General features: G+C 41.5%; 1 protein-coding gene across 1 annotated transcript in view; it reads left to right on the top strand.

The window, feature by feature from the left end:
- PRKN (parkin RBR E3 ubiquitin protein ligase) overlaps positions 1–13,301 on the top strand; it is a 1,335,825-nt gene that overhangs the window by 729,298 nt on the left and 593,226 nt on the right. The window contains exon 6 of the mRNA XM_049653164.1: positions 8,697–8,812. Coding sequence (XP_049509121.1) covers positions 8,697–8,812 — 116 coding nt within the window. The remainder of the gene's footprint in view (positions 1–8,696; positions 8,813–13,301) is intronic.

The raw sequence follows: 13,301 nt of genomic DNA, 5'->3' as shown, positions 1-13,301 counted from the left end.
TCTTTCTTTCTTTCTTTCTTTCTTTCTTTCTTTCTTTCTTTCTTTCTATGAGTAAACATTGGGGGAAAATAATCCCTGGGAGCTTGGCTATTACTTAAGGCAGATATGGTAACTTAAGTAACCAGGGAAACAGGCATAGCTGGATCCAGGTCACAAATGCTGTCGCTGGAACTCTGCCTTTCTGTCTCTTGTTTCTGTTCTCTTCTGAACATTGGCTTGATTCTCAGACAGGTTCTCTCTCTGTGTTCACAGTAGGGGAATTTGTGTGTTCTGACTGAGCTGGCCATCTGTGCACCCTGGACTAGTGAAGAGAAAGGGAGGTACAATGATCTGAGCATGACTGAGCGATTACCTACTGGGAATGAGGATCATCTTCTGTTGCTTTGTTTATTTTATAAATGGAAATTTGTTCTATTTAATCACCTTCACCCATTTCACCCACGCCCCCCCCCCCTCCCATCCCTCCCCCACCTCCGGTAACTGCCAATCTGTTCTCTGTATTGATGAGTTCCATTCTTTGTTGTTCTGAGACTGTTTTATTTTCTTGTCTGAACAAAGCCATCTATACAAGCTCATGCATTTGTTTAATGTTTATTTATTTTTGAGAGACAGAGGGCGAGCGGGAGAAGGGCAGAAAGAGAGAGGGAGGTAGACACAGAATCTGAAGCAGGCTCCAGGCTCTGAGCTATCAGCACAGAGCCTGACGCAGGGCTCGAACCCACGAACCGCGAGATCATGACTTGAGCCGAAGTCCGGTGCTTAACCCACTGAGCCACCCAGGCGCCCCCAAACTTACGCATTCTATAAGCATCCACAATGACTTTGAACCTCGTAGTTTACTCTTTTCAGGATTCATTTGATGTGCTTTCTTTTACAACCCACTTTTAGTCTTAAAATAATAAATAATGCATGGTGACCGGGCATGTTACAATAGAATAAACTTCTGGACAGTGGAAGAACTTCCGATCCAGGCATGGAAGAAGAAGGCATGTCTTGAAGGCATGTAGTCCTAACATCTGTAATTGTTTAGATCTGGCGTCACAGGGAAAGGTGACAAGTATGCAAGGGTCTATTTATGTACATATTTGAAGTAGGCTTGAACTGTTCTTTCGGACTGAATCAAAACTACCATTGCAGTGATTCACGTAGAGGACTGTGTCTAGCACTTCGAGGATCATCCTGTTGGATTAGTAAGAATTTTAAAAAATTTAGGTGTAGAATAGTAATCGCTTATCTACTACCCTGAAGTCTGAAGTGTTTTAAATTCAGAAACTTTTAGATTTTAGAAAGATTATGCAATTCATACATTTTAACTCTGAAATAGCTCCAGGACTGGGTGCCTACACCTTCTCACTTAAAAAGAAAAACAACGACGTTGCAGTACAAAGTGGGGACAGTCACACTGAGTTGGACAGATACGGGCCAGAGATCATGCCAAGCCAGTTCACGTCCAGTCTCGCCATTAAATTTTACTTGTGGCAACATTTTGAGGACAAATGAGGACAAAAGGCTTTGTGTTTCCAGAGCCTTTTGGATTTTAGAATTTCATTTTTATTTTTATTATTTCTTATACATTGGCCTAGGGAATGGACCCAGTTTATACTTTTAACTTTGGTAATAAGATACAAATTTGAAAATACTTTTGAAATTTAACAATAGCCGTAGTGGTAGGACAGTGGAAATACTATGGACCTGACCAAAGGTGAAAGTGGAGAGCCATGTGCTTGCTGGCTTAACGTCGGAGGCTTTCTTTCTGCTGCTTAGCATGGGCTAGCTTGGCATATGTGTGTACCAAGCTATGTGCATATACCACGTGGATGTACATGTACCACGTGCATATAATGTGTGCATTTGTTGTTAACCAATGCAGGGCCGCGGAGGAACATGCAGCCTTCCTTAAGGCTTTGGCAGTGGTCATGGTGTGGACCTGGCAGCAACCGTCCTCAGCAAAGATCCAGTGTGGTTTTCCTTTCTATGGGAGTATATTGATTTTCTTTGTCCTGATAAAGTTTGCACATCATCTAGAGGCTTTGTTGGCACCTTATTAAGAGAAAACAAATTTGCACATGATAACAGAATCAGTAGCTTTTGAGATTCTATTTGTTTAACTGGGTGTAACCTAATTTTATACCTAGCGTTGGTAAATTAGCAAAGTGTACAAGTATTATGCGATCAAACAAGTTGTACAGTTAGTTTGTATCTGGACTGCAAGTGAGTCTAACACGTCAGCACGAAGGCTCGGATGCTCTAAGTCACCAGGTGAACAGGCTTTGGCATCGCTCAGTTACAGGCTTTCCTTATGGAGAGGGTGCAGAATATGGGAATTATATGCTGTTTGTCAGATTTTAGCTTAGAGAAAACTAAAGGTATAATATTAATATGAATAATGGATAGTAAATGGATATTAAGACCTAAAAGCATCAGTCGTTTCTTACAAAAGAATCTGCATCCAACCAAACGAGGAACTGTTAGAGCCTGAAGTGAGGATGTCTGTTCGTTGCTGGCTTGATAGCAGTTGATAGAAGTTTTAGTTCCATGGGAGACACTTAGATTGATTCTAAGTGACAGGTCGTCTCTGGTAACTTGGGAAGCATGAGGACCCTTCGACAGAGAGGGATGTAAGATGCTCATTACCAGTTTTCTCATAAATCGTAACAGTAGCCTTCTGTCCTCGGTCTCTCTTACTTGAAAATTTGGGTGGTTCATCTTTTCACAGGTTTGAGTTTGAACTCAATCCACAAATGGTATAAATATTTGTGTGTGTTTAATACACTTTACAGAGCCATAGCTGAATGTATCTTTGTTTCTTTTGTGGAGGCTGATTAGAAAGTGCTACCACCAACAGACAGTGAAAGGCAAAGAACCGGCACTTGACAGACTGGCTCTGCCTTTCGAAGGTGCACCGGTCACCTGCTGCTTGTTTCTAGAACCCCCTGCCCTGCCCTTCCCTGTGTGGTATATCGAGCTGGTCATGGCCAGTGCCAGCTCCCAGATTCCCTTGCTTCAGGCTGGCTCTGCCCAGGAGAGGCCAGGGGGGAGCTGGGAGGTCAGAGAGAAGGCAGAGGCCAGGATGTTCCTTGCTTTCTCTTCCAGAAGCATTTTTCTGATAGTGGCCGCCTCTCGTTCACCCTCCCAGCTCCCAGCAGACCTCCCAGCCAACTCTTCCCACTCCGGTGACTGGAGCCCAAAAGCTGCTGATCTCAGGGTGGCTTTCTGCCCTATGTGGCTTCCACCACCTTTGTGACTACACCTTAGCATTAAATTCCCTCAGCTGAACTGCCTGGCGTGGGTCCTGTTTCCCTAACTTGACTCTGACCCATGCAGATGGCCAGTTACTTGTTCAGTACAAACCACGTACCACAACCTTCCAGTGAAAGTCGTGTGTCCCTTTTATTTTATCAAGAGAAAGGTGTGGGGTGCCTGGGTGGCTCGGTGGGTTAAGCTCTTGACTTTGGCTCAGGTCATGATCTCACGATTTGTGAGTTCGAGCCCCGCATCGGGCTCTGTGCTGGTAGAGCAGAGCCCGCTTGGGCTCTTGCCTGCTTGCTCTCTATCTCTCTCTCAAAATAAATAAAAATAAACTTTAAAAACAGAGAGAAAGGTGTGCTTTCTTTGGAGCATATTAATTAAGAAAGATTTAGAGACTAACATCGAATTTAACTCTTTGTAAAATCAAGACAAATATTCTATCTGGAAAACATTATGGTTAAGCAGTATCTATAAAACTCATTAACTCTAGGAGGTTCAATAAAAGCCGTTAGAAGATTCATAAATGAAGAGGAAGATGTGGGTCTCATTGCTATTTTTTCAGGTTTGTGGAACTAGCTTGTGGTTGGGACATGCGAGGCTTTCCAGGTAGTTGTTTGTTAGCTCTTTTTATAGAAATTTGGAACAATTTAATTTATGTTTGGAGTTGACTAATTAGATTCTGATCCTGTAAGTTCTTACACAACTGGGTTCTTGGTAAAAATCTATTTTCAGATTTCACTGCCTTATTTGTTTCCATACTTCTTACCATGTCCCTCTTTGTGAGAGACACCGGTAATGAGTCAGGAGTCAGGTGGCAGAGTGGAGTTGAGAGGAGGGTGGCTTTTGGGAATGCCACCAGCAGCTGAACTGCAATGTTTACAGGTCTTCCCTTAATGTACACTCTTGGTTTTTATGGGTCTGATTTGGTTAGAGGGTCAGGCCTCCATAGCCTGAAGTGAAAGATAGATGAGTTATGATAAAATACAAGAACTCAGTGAGAGCAGAAGGAAAGAATCATAGCCTTGTCCACAGAAATGGTAAAAATGCAAATACATTTCTGTGAACTTAAAGAATATAACTGTGCTGGAGTTTAGATTTTCTGTTTAGTACTAATAAGGTGGAAAATGCATAGCATTTAACATGGTTATAATATTATAACCAAGCTCATTTTCAAGGTCTTATTCTGGGTTCAGTTTTTTTTTTTTAATAGTTTACACTATCATTGAAAACAAACAAAGAAAAAAAAAAACCTGGCCAATTACTGTCATACATTTTAGCTTCTTGCTAATTAATTATGGCTTCCCAGAATTGAGTCTGTGGATCCAAATGAAATGAGCCATCCCATGGGAACTGTAGTTCCTGATTAGGTGGAAGAATTCATTTAATTTTTCAGGACTTGGTTGTTTTGTTTGTTTGGTTTGGTTTGGTTTGCTTTGTTTATTTTTGTAGCTGATTTATCTTGAGCTGGTATTTGTAAAATATGGGGTGGGCCCCTTAGGGAATCTTTCTTCACCCACACTTAAGAGAGCCATATTGCCTTCACTAGGATTGATGAATGTCCTCCCTCACGAAGGAGGATGTTTCCCTGCTGCACCCACAGGGGTCTGTTTCCCTAGTGACACGGAATTTATTTTGCTGGTCAAACCCAGCACCTACTGAAACTAGAGTAAGGCCACGTCAAGCAGACGGCCCTGGAGCATAACTGCTGTCACTCACTCCAGCTTGCAGTGTTTCCTGGGCCCCATGTTGAGATGGAGATGGTGTCATCCCCCGGATGACTGCATCTCACCACAGTGGAGTCAGCTTTCTGAACATGCTATGTGGAGTCTGGCTAGATGACTTTTCTGGCTTTGGCTCCCATGATTTTTTTTAACCCTGAGCAATCGAGAGAAATAAAACACAGAAAGGCAAAATTCACAGCTACCCCAAAAGAATCATGCAGCTGTATTGAATTGACAACCCTCTATAAGCAAGCTGAGGTACCCAAGGTAGAAATTTTTGCAAGCTTCTTCTGTTTCTTTACTTTTTAGTAAAGCTTTGCTTTACTAGTTGTGTGTTTTGCATGCAGACTGAAAATATCAAAAGACTACCAACATCCTAGCTCACTGATTACATAGGACAGGAAACCACCAGATCGTGCTAGTGATTAGTCTGCCAGAAGAGGTGTAACTAATATTGGGAGAGAGTTCTCTAGGATTCTCCTGCGTTTCTGCGTGTTGTAAGGGAGGTGCCTACTCTACCCTTTTGTTCTGGATGATCGTTTTAAGGAGATCATAGAGCAGATCTGCTTATTATCCAGTATCGTAAAGACAGCATCCCCCTTGAGGACAAAAGGAAGGTTTGCCTACAGCTGCTTATTGAAGATCTGGGTTCCCAGGGTTCAGAGTCCTCAGCTGTGGTGCAGACCCATCACAGGTGTAGCATGTAGCTTAGTTCATCTGCTTCATCCCATAGTTGTTGGGGAGCAGGGGGAATGGCATGGTCATGATGTCCATATTTCATTCTGCCTGGGCTCTGAGTTACACAGTCCTTTGTCTCTGACCCAGGAGTCTTGTGTCTTCTGCCAGCATCCATGAGACTGTAGCATATTAACCTGTTAACTTGCAAGCAGGGTGAAGTCTCAGACCCTCCACCATTCTTGCCAATTACTCTAGTACTACAGAAGAACCTCCTTTCATAAAAATTGGTGGAGAGAGTGCTGAAATTCACAAATGTGACATACATATTTAATACACAGAGTTGATAATTCGTATTTTCGTTTTATCACCCCATGTGAAACACTGGAATTTTCCAGATATCTATGTAGATAACTTACTGTTATCTACAAACATCCGTTCCCCTCAATAAAAAGGATTTTGGCTTTTATCTGGCTGACTTCTATCTGGTATTAGAACAGTTTGTGATTTGTTAGCTGAACATCTACCAGTAGTTTTTTGCAAGCTAAGAAAAAAATACAAATACTATCTATTTATCTGTATATGAAATACCTTCTCAATAGTCCAGCCAACTCAGCTGTTTTGGAGGAATTATTTTGTGTTATGAGCAGGATTTTTTTTTCATGTCCACAAAAAGTACTTGCAGCTAACTCAGTGTATTTCATAAGGGCCGGTCATGCCCTCCACACTTTTTGTTTAGGCCGTCAGGAATTGCTTTAAAGCTTTTTCTTAATATCCTTGAACTGACCTCTGAAGGATTTGTAAAATTTCAAAAGGTTGTGTGAAAAGGGTAGCATTCCATGTTAAAAAAAAAAGGGGGGACCAATCAGTATGATGTCCGTGCTGCTCCAAGGAAAGACATGAGCTCATAGACATGATTCCAAGGACATATGTAAACGGGCGCTCATCAGAAGCACTGGACACGCCATCTATTATAGCAAGACTGTTGACACACCGTCATCTGTGGGCCTGAAGACTGCAGGGAGGAGGACTAATAGGCCACTCGCCCCAGATAGCATAGGTTCTGGTTAACTAGCAGTGACACCGTCTGGGGCTGGTAAGACCCTTGCAATTCAGAAGAGCCTGGGCTCCAGACAGCTGGCTTTGGGACACTTCTCTGTACAGTGGCACCCTTCAGATTTTTGGAGAGTAACACATATTACCAGAGACATGGCATCACTTCCAGATGTGGTAAGTGAGGTATGTTTCAGCTGTCGTCTTCTGAGAGAAGAAACAGAGTTTCCTCCCTTTGCCAGTGATGTCAGTATAACTCGGTGTCTCTCAAGTGTGCGGCTCCCAGGGCGACAGTCAAAGCATAACCTGCCGGCATGTGAGAAGTGCAAAGCATTGGCCCTGCCTCAGAACTCCCGAATTAGAGAAACCTGGTGTTGGGTCCAGCAATTTCTAGCCCAGCAGGTGTCTCCAGTGCACACCGGCGTTGGAAGCCACAGGTGTTGCTCCCTGTATCTCAGGTCAGAGGAGAAGGAGCCAGTTGGGTTACGAGTGGGGAAAGAATAAATTAAGGGTGGTGCTGCCAAATGTGTGAAGGGATGATGAGAGGATTTGGTTAATGAACCTGTCGATTTTTTTGTATTTAGGAAAATCTATCTGATGCCTGTTCTATACTGGACACTGTTAAGATGCAGATATGAGTAAGGTATTCCACAATACCTCAGGGGTGGACCATCAGCGGCCTGTGGACAAAATCCCATTTTCTAAATGTTTTTGTAAATAAAGTTGTATTAGAACACAGCCACGTATATTCATCTGCGTGGTGTCCGTGGGTGCTCTTAGGCTACAATGCAGAGTGGGAGGTACAACAAACACCCCCAAAGTCCCACGAAGCCAAAAGCACTTAATATGTGGAGCTTTAACCAAAGGCAAAGTCTAGTGTTTAAAGGGAGATACTTCCCAGATTCCAAGTAGTTATCCTCAAATGGAGTTGGGGGAAGCGGGGAATATGAGGTGGACAAGTGTCCTTCTGTTGTCCAGAGATGCACCTGTATTGAATTTTGGCCGTAGCAGAAAACTGAACTTCATGGATGTGATTATCATGGGAGTGCAAAGACTGTTAGGCAAGAGGCAGAGTGGTTACTGTGCTCAACACCCCAGCGTATGAAGGGTAAAGGGGCGTGTGAACAAATAGAGACATAACAAGAGGAAGAAATGAAGAAAAAGAAAAAGAAGATTTGGGTTGAGAAGGGAGAATATAAGCAAACAAAAGAATGTGACCTATGTGAAAAGCTAACTTAAGGGAGTGTGTGCAAGACAAGGCTGGAGAAGCCAATTAAGAAGAGAAGTACAGGTGTGGAACATTCCCTCTGCTTAGTGTGGGGCATGGGGCTGGAGTCTCCCAGGGAATTCTGGGACCCTGTTCGTCGGCAGAGAAAGGTTCAGGGAGCGTCTGGGGAGGGTCACACTCCGCTAATCTGTAAGTCTGCGTGTATGCACAGTCTTATGTAGAGTACCGTTCCCTAGATTCCTTACTCTGGACCACATCTTTGCTGCTGACTGACCAACTGCGTTGTGGTGCTGGAGAAAACTCACTGGGTTTCCCCTTAGGAAACCTGGTTACTTCCTGCCTTCACCTCTGATTGTTTGACTTTGGGCAAATCATTGCTTGGCTCGGCGTCTCCCTTTCCTCATTTGTGAAATACCATTTCAGGCTTCCTCCTGCATTCACACTGGGTTCTTCTATTAGACTCATTTATCATGGAAGGGCGTTGCTAAACCAGGGTCACCGAGCATTTCCCCAGCTCCACGGCTAACAGGGGAAAGGAAGTCAAACACAGACACTTCGACCCTCCTAAAAAGGGGATTGTTGAGTAGTGGCACAAGGGCATTTAGTTTCCTTCCAAAGATTCGATGTGGACTTCTTTTTAACGCATACCTCATAATAGATTTCCTCTCTTGCCCGAAGAGTTTGTTTAATGTGAAAATGTTTCCAGAGAGGGGGAAACGGCCAGCTGAGTTCCATGTCTGTGATTTCTGACATACTTCTCATCCTTCCAGGAATTTTTCTTTAAATGTGGAGCACACCCAACCGCTGACAAGGAAACATCAGTGGCTTTGAACCTGATCACAACAAACAGTCGAGGCATCACCTGCATAACATGTACCGACATCAGGTAAGGATCGGAAGACGCTGTCACCCTCCACATGCTGCTTTCCCATGGTGGCTTCTCACATAAACCTCCTCAGTGGTTTCTCCTTCTTGAGGAGTGTCTGCTTTGCTTCGACGCCGTTTGCCCAACGTGGGTATATTTCACTCTCAGACTGTTCAAAGTGCCAAATCCTTCGTGTGGTCAGTGGTCGAATCGGATCCCAAGATAGAAAAGAGATGACTTATGTCTAAAAGTAGTGTAATCTTAAAAAATAAACACATGTGTTGATATCAGTGAGTTCTAAACGGAAGTAAAACATGAAGCTAGTGTTAGGAATGCCATGACAATTTATGAGCGCCATTTATTCCTGGAATACATGATCCATAACATTTTGTTTGAAGCCAGTGTGGGACTCGAGCTCACAACCCCGAGATCAGGAGTCGCGTGCTCTTCTGAGTGAGCCAGCCAGGCGCCCCAACATTTTATCTTAAAAAGGTCTCTTTCATACGCTTCAGTTCTTCCACGTAACTTGCCTGTATGTATGTCGGGGCTTCACATGTATCCATACGCCCCAAATAAAAGCATGTAGCTAGTTGGGGAAATCTCAGTGAATACAATGGAAGAAAGAACATGTGGAGATGCTTCGTTGGGAAAACAGGGATAATGACTAGATTTGAATTATAGCTTGGGAGGCAAGGACCGAGTGGAAAACCTTGCACCTATTTAATCTACAGAGTTGATGTCTGAGAGTAAAATCTCTTACTTTATGTTATTCAAATGAACAGAGTAAAAGAAATTAGCTTTAGTACATATTCTCTGCGGTCGGCTAGAAGCTCAAATTGCAAGAGCGAGGTCTTAGCCCTGATACCAAGAACTTTCTGGGAAATGCCAAAACGCATTAATGAATAAAGTCAAAGAATCCTGCTTATTGCAGACTTTTAAGCAAAGACAGATATATGCCCTCGGCATTTCAGGGTTGCCTCTTTGGCTTTGGGGACTGTGTTAGGTGGCCTTTTAGAGTTACCTTAAACTCTGGGATTTCGTGATTAGTGGTTATTAATACTTCTAACATAATACTTCTGTCCTTTAATAAATGTAAACAAAACAGGTTGACTAATAGAATCCTAAAATCCTTAGCAGCCTCAGTTGGACACACTTGTTTCCAGAAAAGGGAGAAAAATGAGACTTTTTTTTTTTGCTGCTGCATTTTTAGTTTCTGCTGTGAGAGAGAATTCCACAATATTGCCTAAAATGCAGCTTTTCAACATCCCTCGGTAAGGTGAATGATTGCACATGGCTAACGTTTTCAACATGCAAGAACAGCTGATTCTTCTGGTCTTTCAGGAAAGGGGCTGGGAGTCCTCAACTGCTCTGAAAGCACCAGGCAATTAATTAACATCACGTCTCCGTTTTTCAAAGGAGAAATGGTTTCTCTCTAAGTCAGAATGCGGCCACCAGCCAGTATTTAAAAACCTTCCATTAAAGCTGTTAAAGATGGCATTAGGCTGTGTGGTGTTGATCGTGTTCCCTTACTGTGGGCACAGCTCTCTGTGCTTGCCTGCCGCTGAGCTGTCGGCTTTGTATTAGCAGCTCCCAACATCCATTCAGGGAAGCAAGCCACTTCCCAGATGCGCAGGGACAGAACTGCTGAAAAATAATACCGTCTGTGGCAGTAAAATCTTTCCTAGTATTATTTTCGGGCGATCTTATAAATAGAAGCTACTGTTTTCAGTTAGACTGAAGTGTGCGTGTGTGTATAACCAACCACTTGACTAGGTGAGGTCCCTTCTTGTATAAGGCAGCAGGGGGATGCCCTGTATGTAAAATAAAGAAAGAGGCCGCCTCCTCTTATACTGAAAGCTCCATGCATAGGGATGTCATAAAAGCCTACATGAGGACACACGAGTACCTTATGTTGTATGTTGCTGATGGTTATGGTTTTTTTTCCTGCTGATGCTTTCGTTTTTAATTTAGAAGTGATTCACTCGCAAAAACAAACAAACACAAAAAAAACTAAAAATGTTAGTTGTTTACCCTCATGGTTAGCAAGATTTGGGTTTAATTCTTTCCAGTATCTTAAACACTTGAGTCTAAATATTTGCATATATATATATATATATATATATATATATACATACATACAACGGTGTGTGTGTGCATACGTGCTATATGTAATCATTGTATATATAGTTTTGTATCTGGCTTTTTTCCATTTACATTGCATCATGATAAATTGTCCCTGCTATGAAATATCCCATGGAAACAAGTTTGGTTTCGTTGTTTTTTTTTTTTGTTTTTTTTTTTTTAAATAGGTAGCTGGTATTTCACCATTTCTCTATTGCTGGTGATCTGAATTATTTCTAATTAAAAATATGAGGTTAAGTGGTGCCTGGGTGGCTCAGTTGCTTAAGCGTCCAGACTTTAGCTCAGGTCATGATCTCACAGCTCATTGGTTCGAGCCCCTCACTGGGCTCTGCATTGACAGCTCAGAGCCTGGAGCCTGCTTCAGATTCTGTGTGTGTCCTCTCTCCTTCCCCTCTCATGTTCTGTCCCTCTCTGTCTCTAAAAAAAAATTTTCAAAATATATATTAGACTAACATTTAAATTTATATCCTTTTCCAGAAATCATTGACTGAATGTTTTGAATCTAAAAATAGTATCGTAGGAGTGGTAACAAAAGGTCAATGTTCATGGACATGTTTAAGGTGCCTGATGCATATTGCCAAGTTTATTTCCCTTGTAGACTATGGTTGCCTGTCTTCGAGACGGCTTCCTGCTGCATCTTCAACACTTTTAAATGTTCATACTTTTAGTTTTTGCCTATTTGCTAAAGAACATTAATTTTGTCATTAATATTTTTTTTAATTTAAAAATTTTTTAAGTAAAAAAAAATTTTTGAGAAAGAGCACACGCACACACGTGAGTGGGGGAGGGGCAGAGGGCGAGAGAGAGTGCACGTGTGCGTGCGCGCACCCATAGGCACGGAGCCTGGTGTGGGGCTGGATCCCATAACCCTGGGCCATAGTCAAGAGTCAGATGCTCAACTGATTGATTCACCCAGAAGCCCCAATATTTTTTAAAAATTGTTATTAGCAAGTTCGAGCATTTCTCCCGTGTTTGCATTTTTTTTTTGCATTTTCTATTGTGAGACAAAAGTGCAAAACTTTCTCAATACGAAATTTTTTGAAAAAAATCTAAAAAAAAAAAACTGGCCTCTGCAATTACTTTCTCACTCAATACATAATATCAGTGTGTCCTTTATTAATATGACATTTCCTGACCTGTGAATTTACATTTAAATATATTTCCTTGGTTTTGGTTTTGAAATATCACATCTTCCTGGAAATAAGTTATTTAATTACAGAACTGAAAATAAAAATTTGGGGTATCTATTTATATTTTACGTTTCTTTTATTTTTGCGTGTGCCTTAATCATACATCATTAGTCAAATTAGGCATAATTAACTACATAATAGATTAAAACCAGAGGGTTAATTTCAAATTCCACTTATTCGTTGCTGGTATATGGGAAAGTCAATCATATCTTTTGCATATCAGGCTGGTATCCTGCAACCTTGCTATAACTGCTTATTATTTCAGGAATTATTTTGTGGGTTCTTTCAGGTTTTCTACATAGATTATTATGTCATCTGTGAACACACACGGTTTCATGTCTTCCTTCCCTATCCATTTACCTTCACAAGGTAGTTACCTTCCATTCCTAGTTTTCAGACAGTGTTTATCATGAATGGGAGTTGGACTTTGTCAAATACTTTTTCTGTATCTACCGATATTATCATATGGTTTATCTCTTTTAGTCTGTTGTTTAACCTGTTTTAGTTTGTGTTGGATTACATGAATTTATTTTTGAATGTTGAATCAGTTTGCATACCTGAGTTCAGTCCCACTTGACTATGGCATATATTTTTTATGCTTTTTTGTATTTGATTCATGAATATTTTGCTGGGGATATTTGCATCTTTGCTCAGGAGAGAGATGGTCTGTAGTTTTCTTATATTGTCTTTGTCTGGTTGTAGCTTTAAAGTAATTCTGGCTCATGGCATGTGTTAGGAAGTATTCATTCTGTTTCTGTCCTTTGAAAGAGTTTGTAGAGAATTAGTAGCAAGGTAAAAATTTTATTTATTGTTGTGCTGTACAAACATGTACTTTTGTGTAAAAAGAGATTGACATCACTTTCGTCTACCTTCTTAACAATACTTCTCAACAGGTGTATAATAACTTATATTCAAGGGTCTCCAGTGCCACTAAGCTAACTTTTTGACCTTAGAAAAATAACATAATCTCTTGGGCCTTCAGGTTGCTTACAAAATCCAAGAATTGGAATAGGTAATCTATAGGGCTCTGACTGGTTTTAAAAGCTTGCAAAAGGTAGGAGCAGTGCTTTTTCACAGCTTATAAATCGATCGTACCATTTGAGAAAACACTCATTTGTGGTCCTGCCTGCTGACAGATGCAGAAATAAAAGATGAGGTTTTCAGTGACACTCCCTTCC

Source organism: Panthera uncia (genome assembly GCF_023721935.1).
Source record: "Panthera uncia isolate 11264 chromosome B2 unlocalized genomic scaffold, Puncia_PCG_1.0 HiC_scaffold_24, whole genome shotgun sequence".
NCBI classification, from domain to species: domain Eukaryota; kingdom Metazoa; phylum Chordata; class Mammalia; order Carnivora; family Felidae; genus Panthera; species Panthera uncia.
Note: the sequence above shows the minus strand (reverse complement) of the source record. Positions and strands in the feature narration are given on the sequence as shown.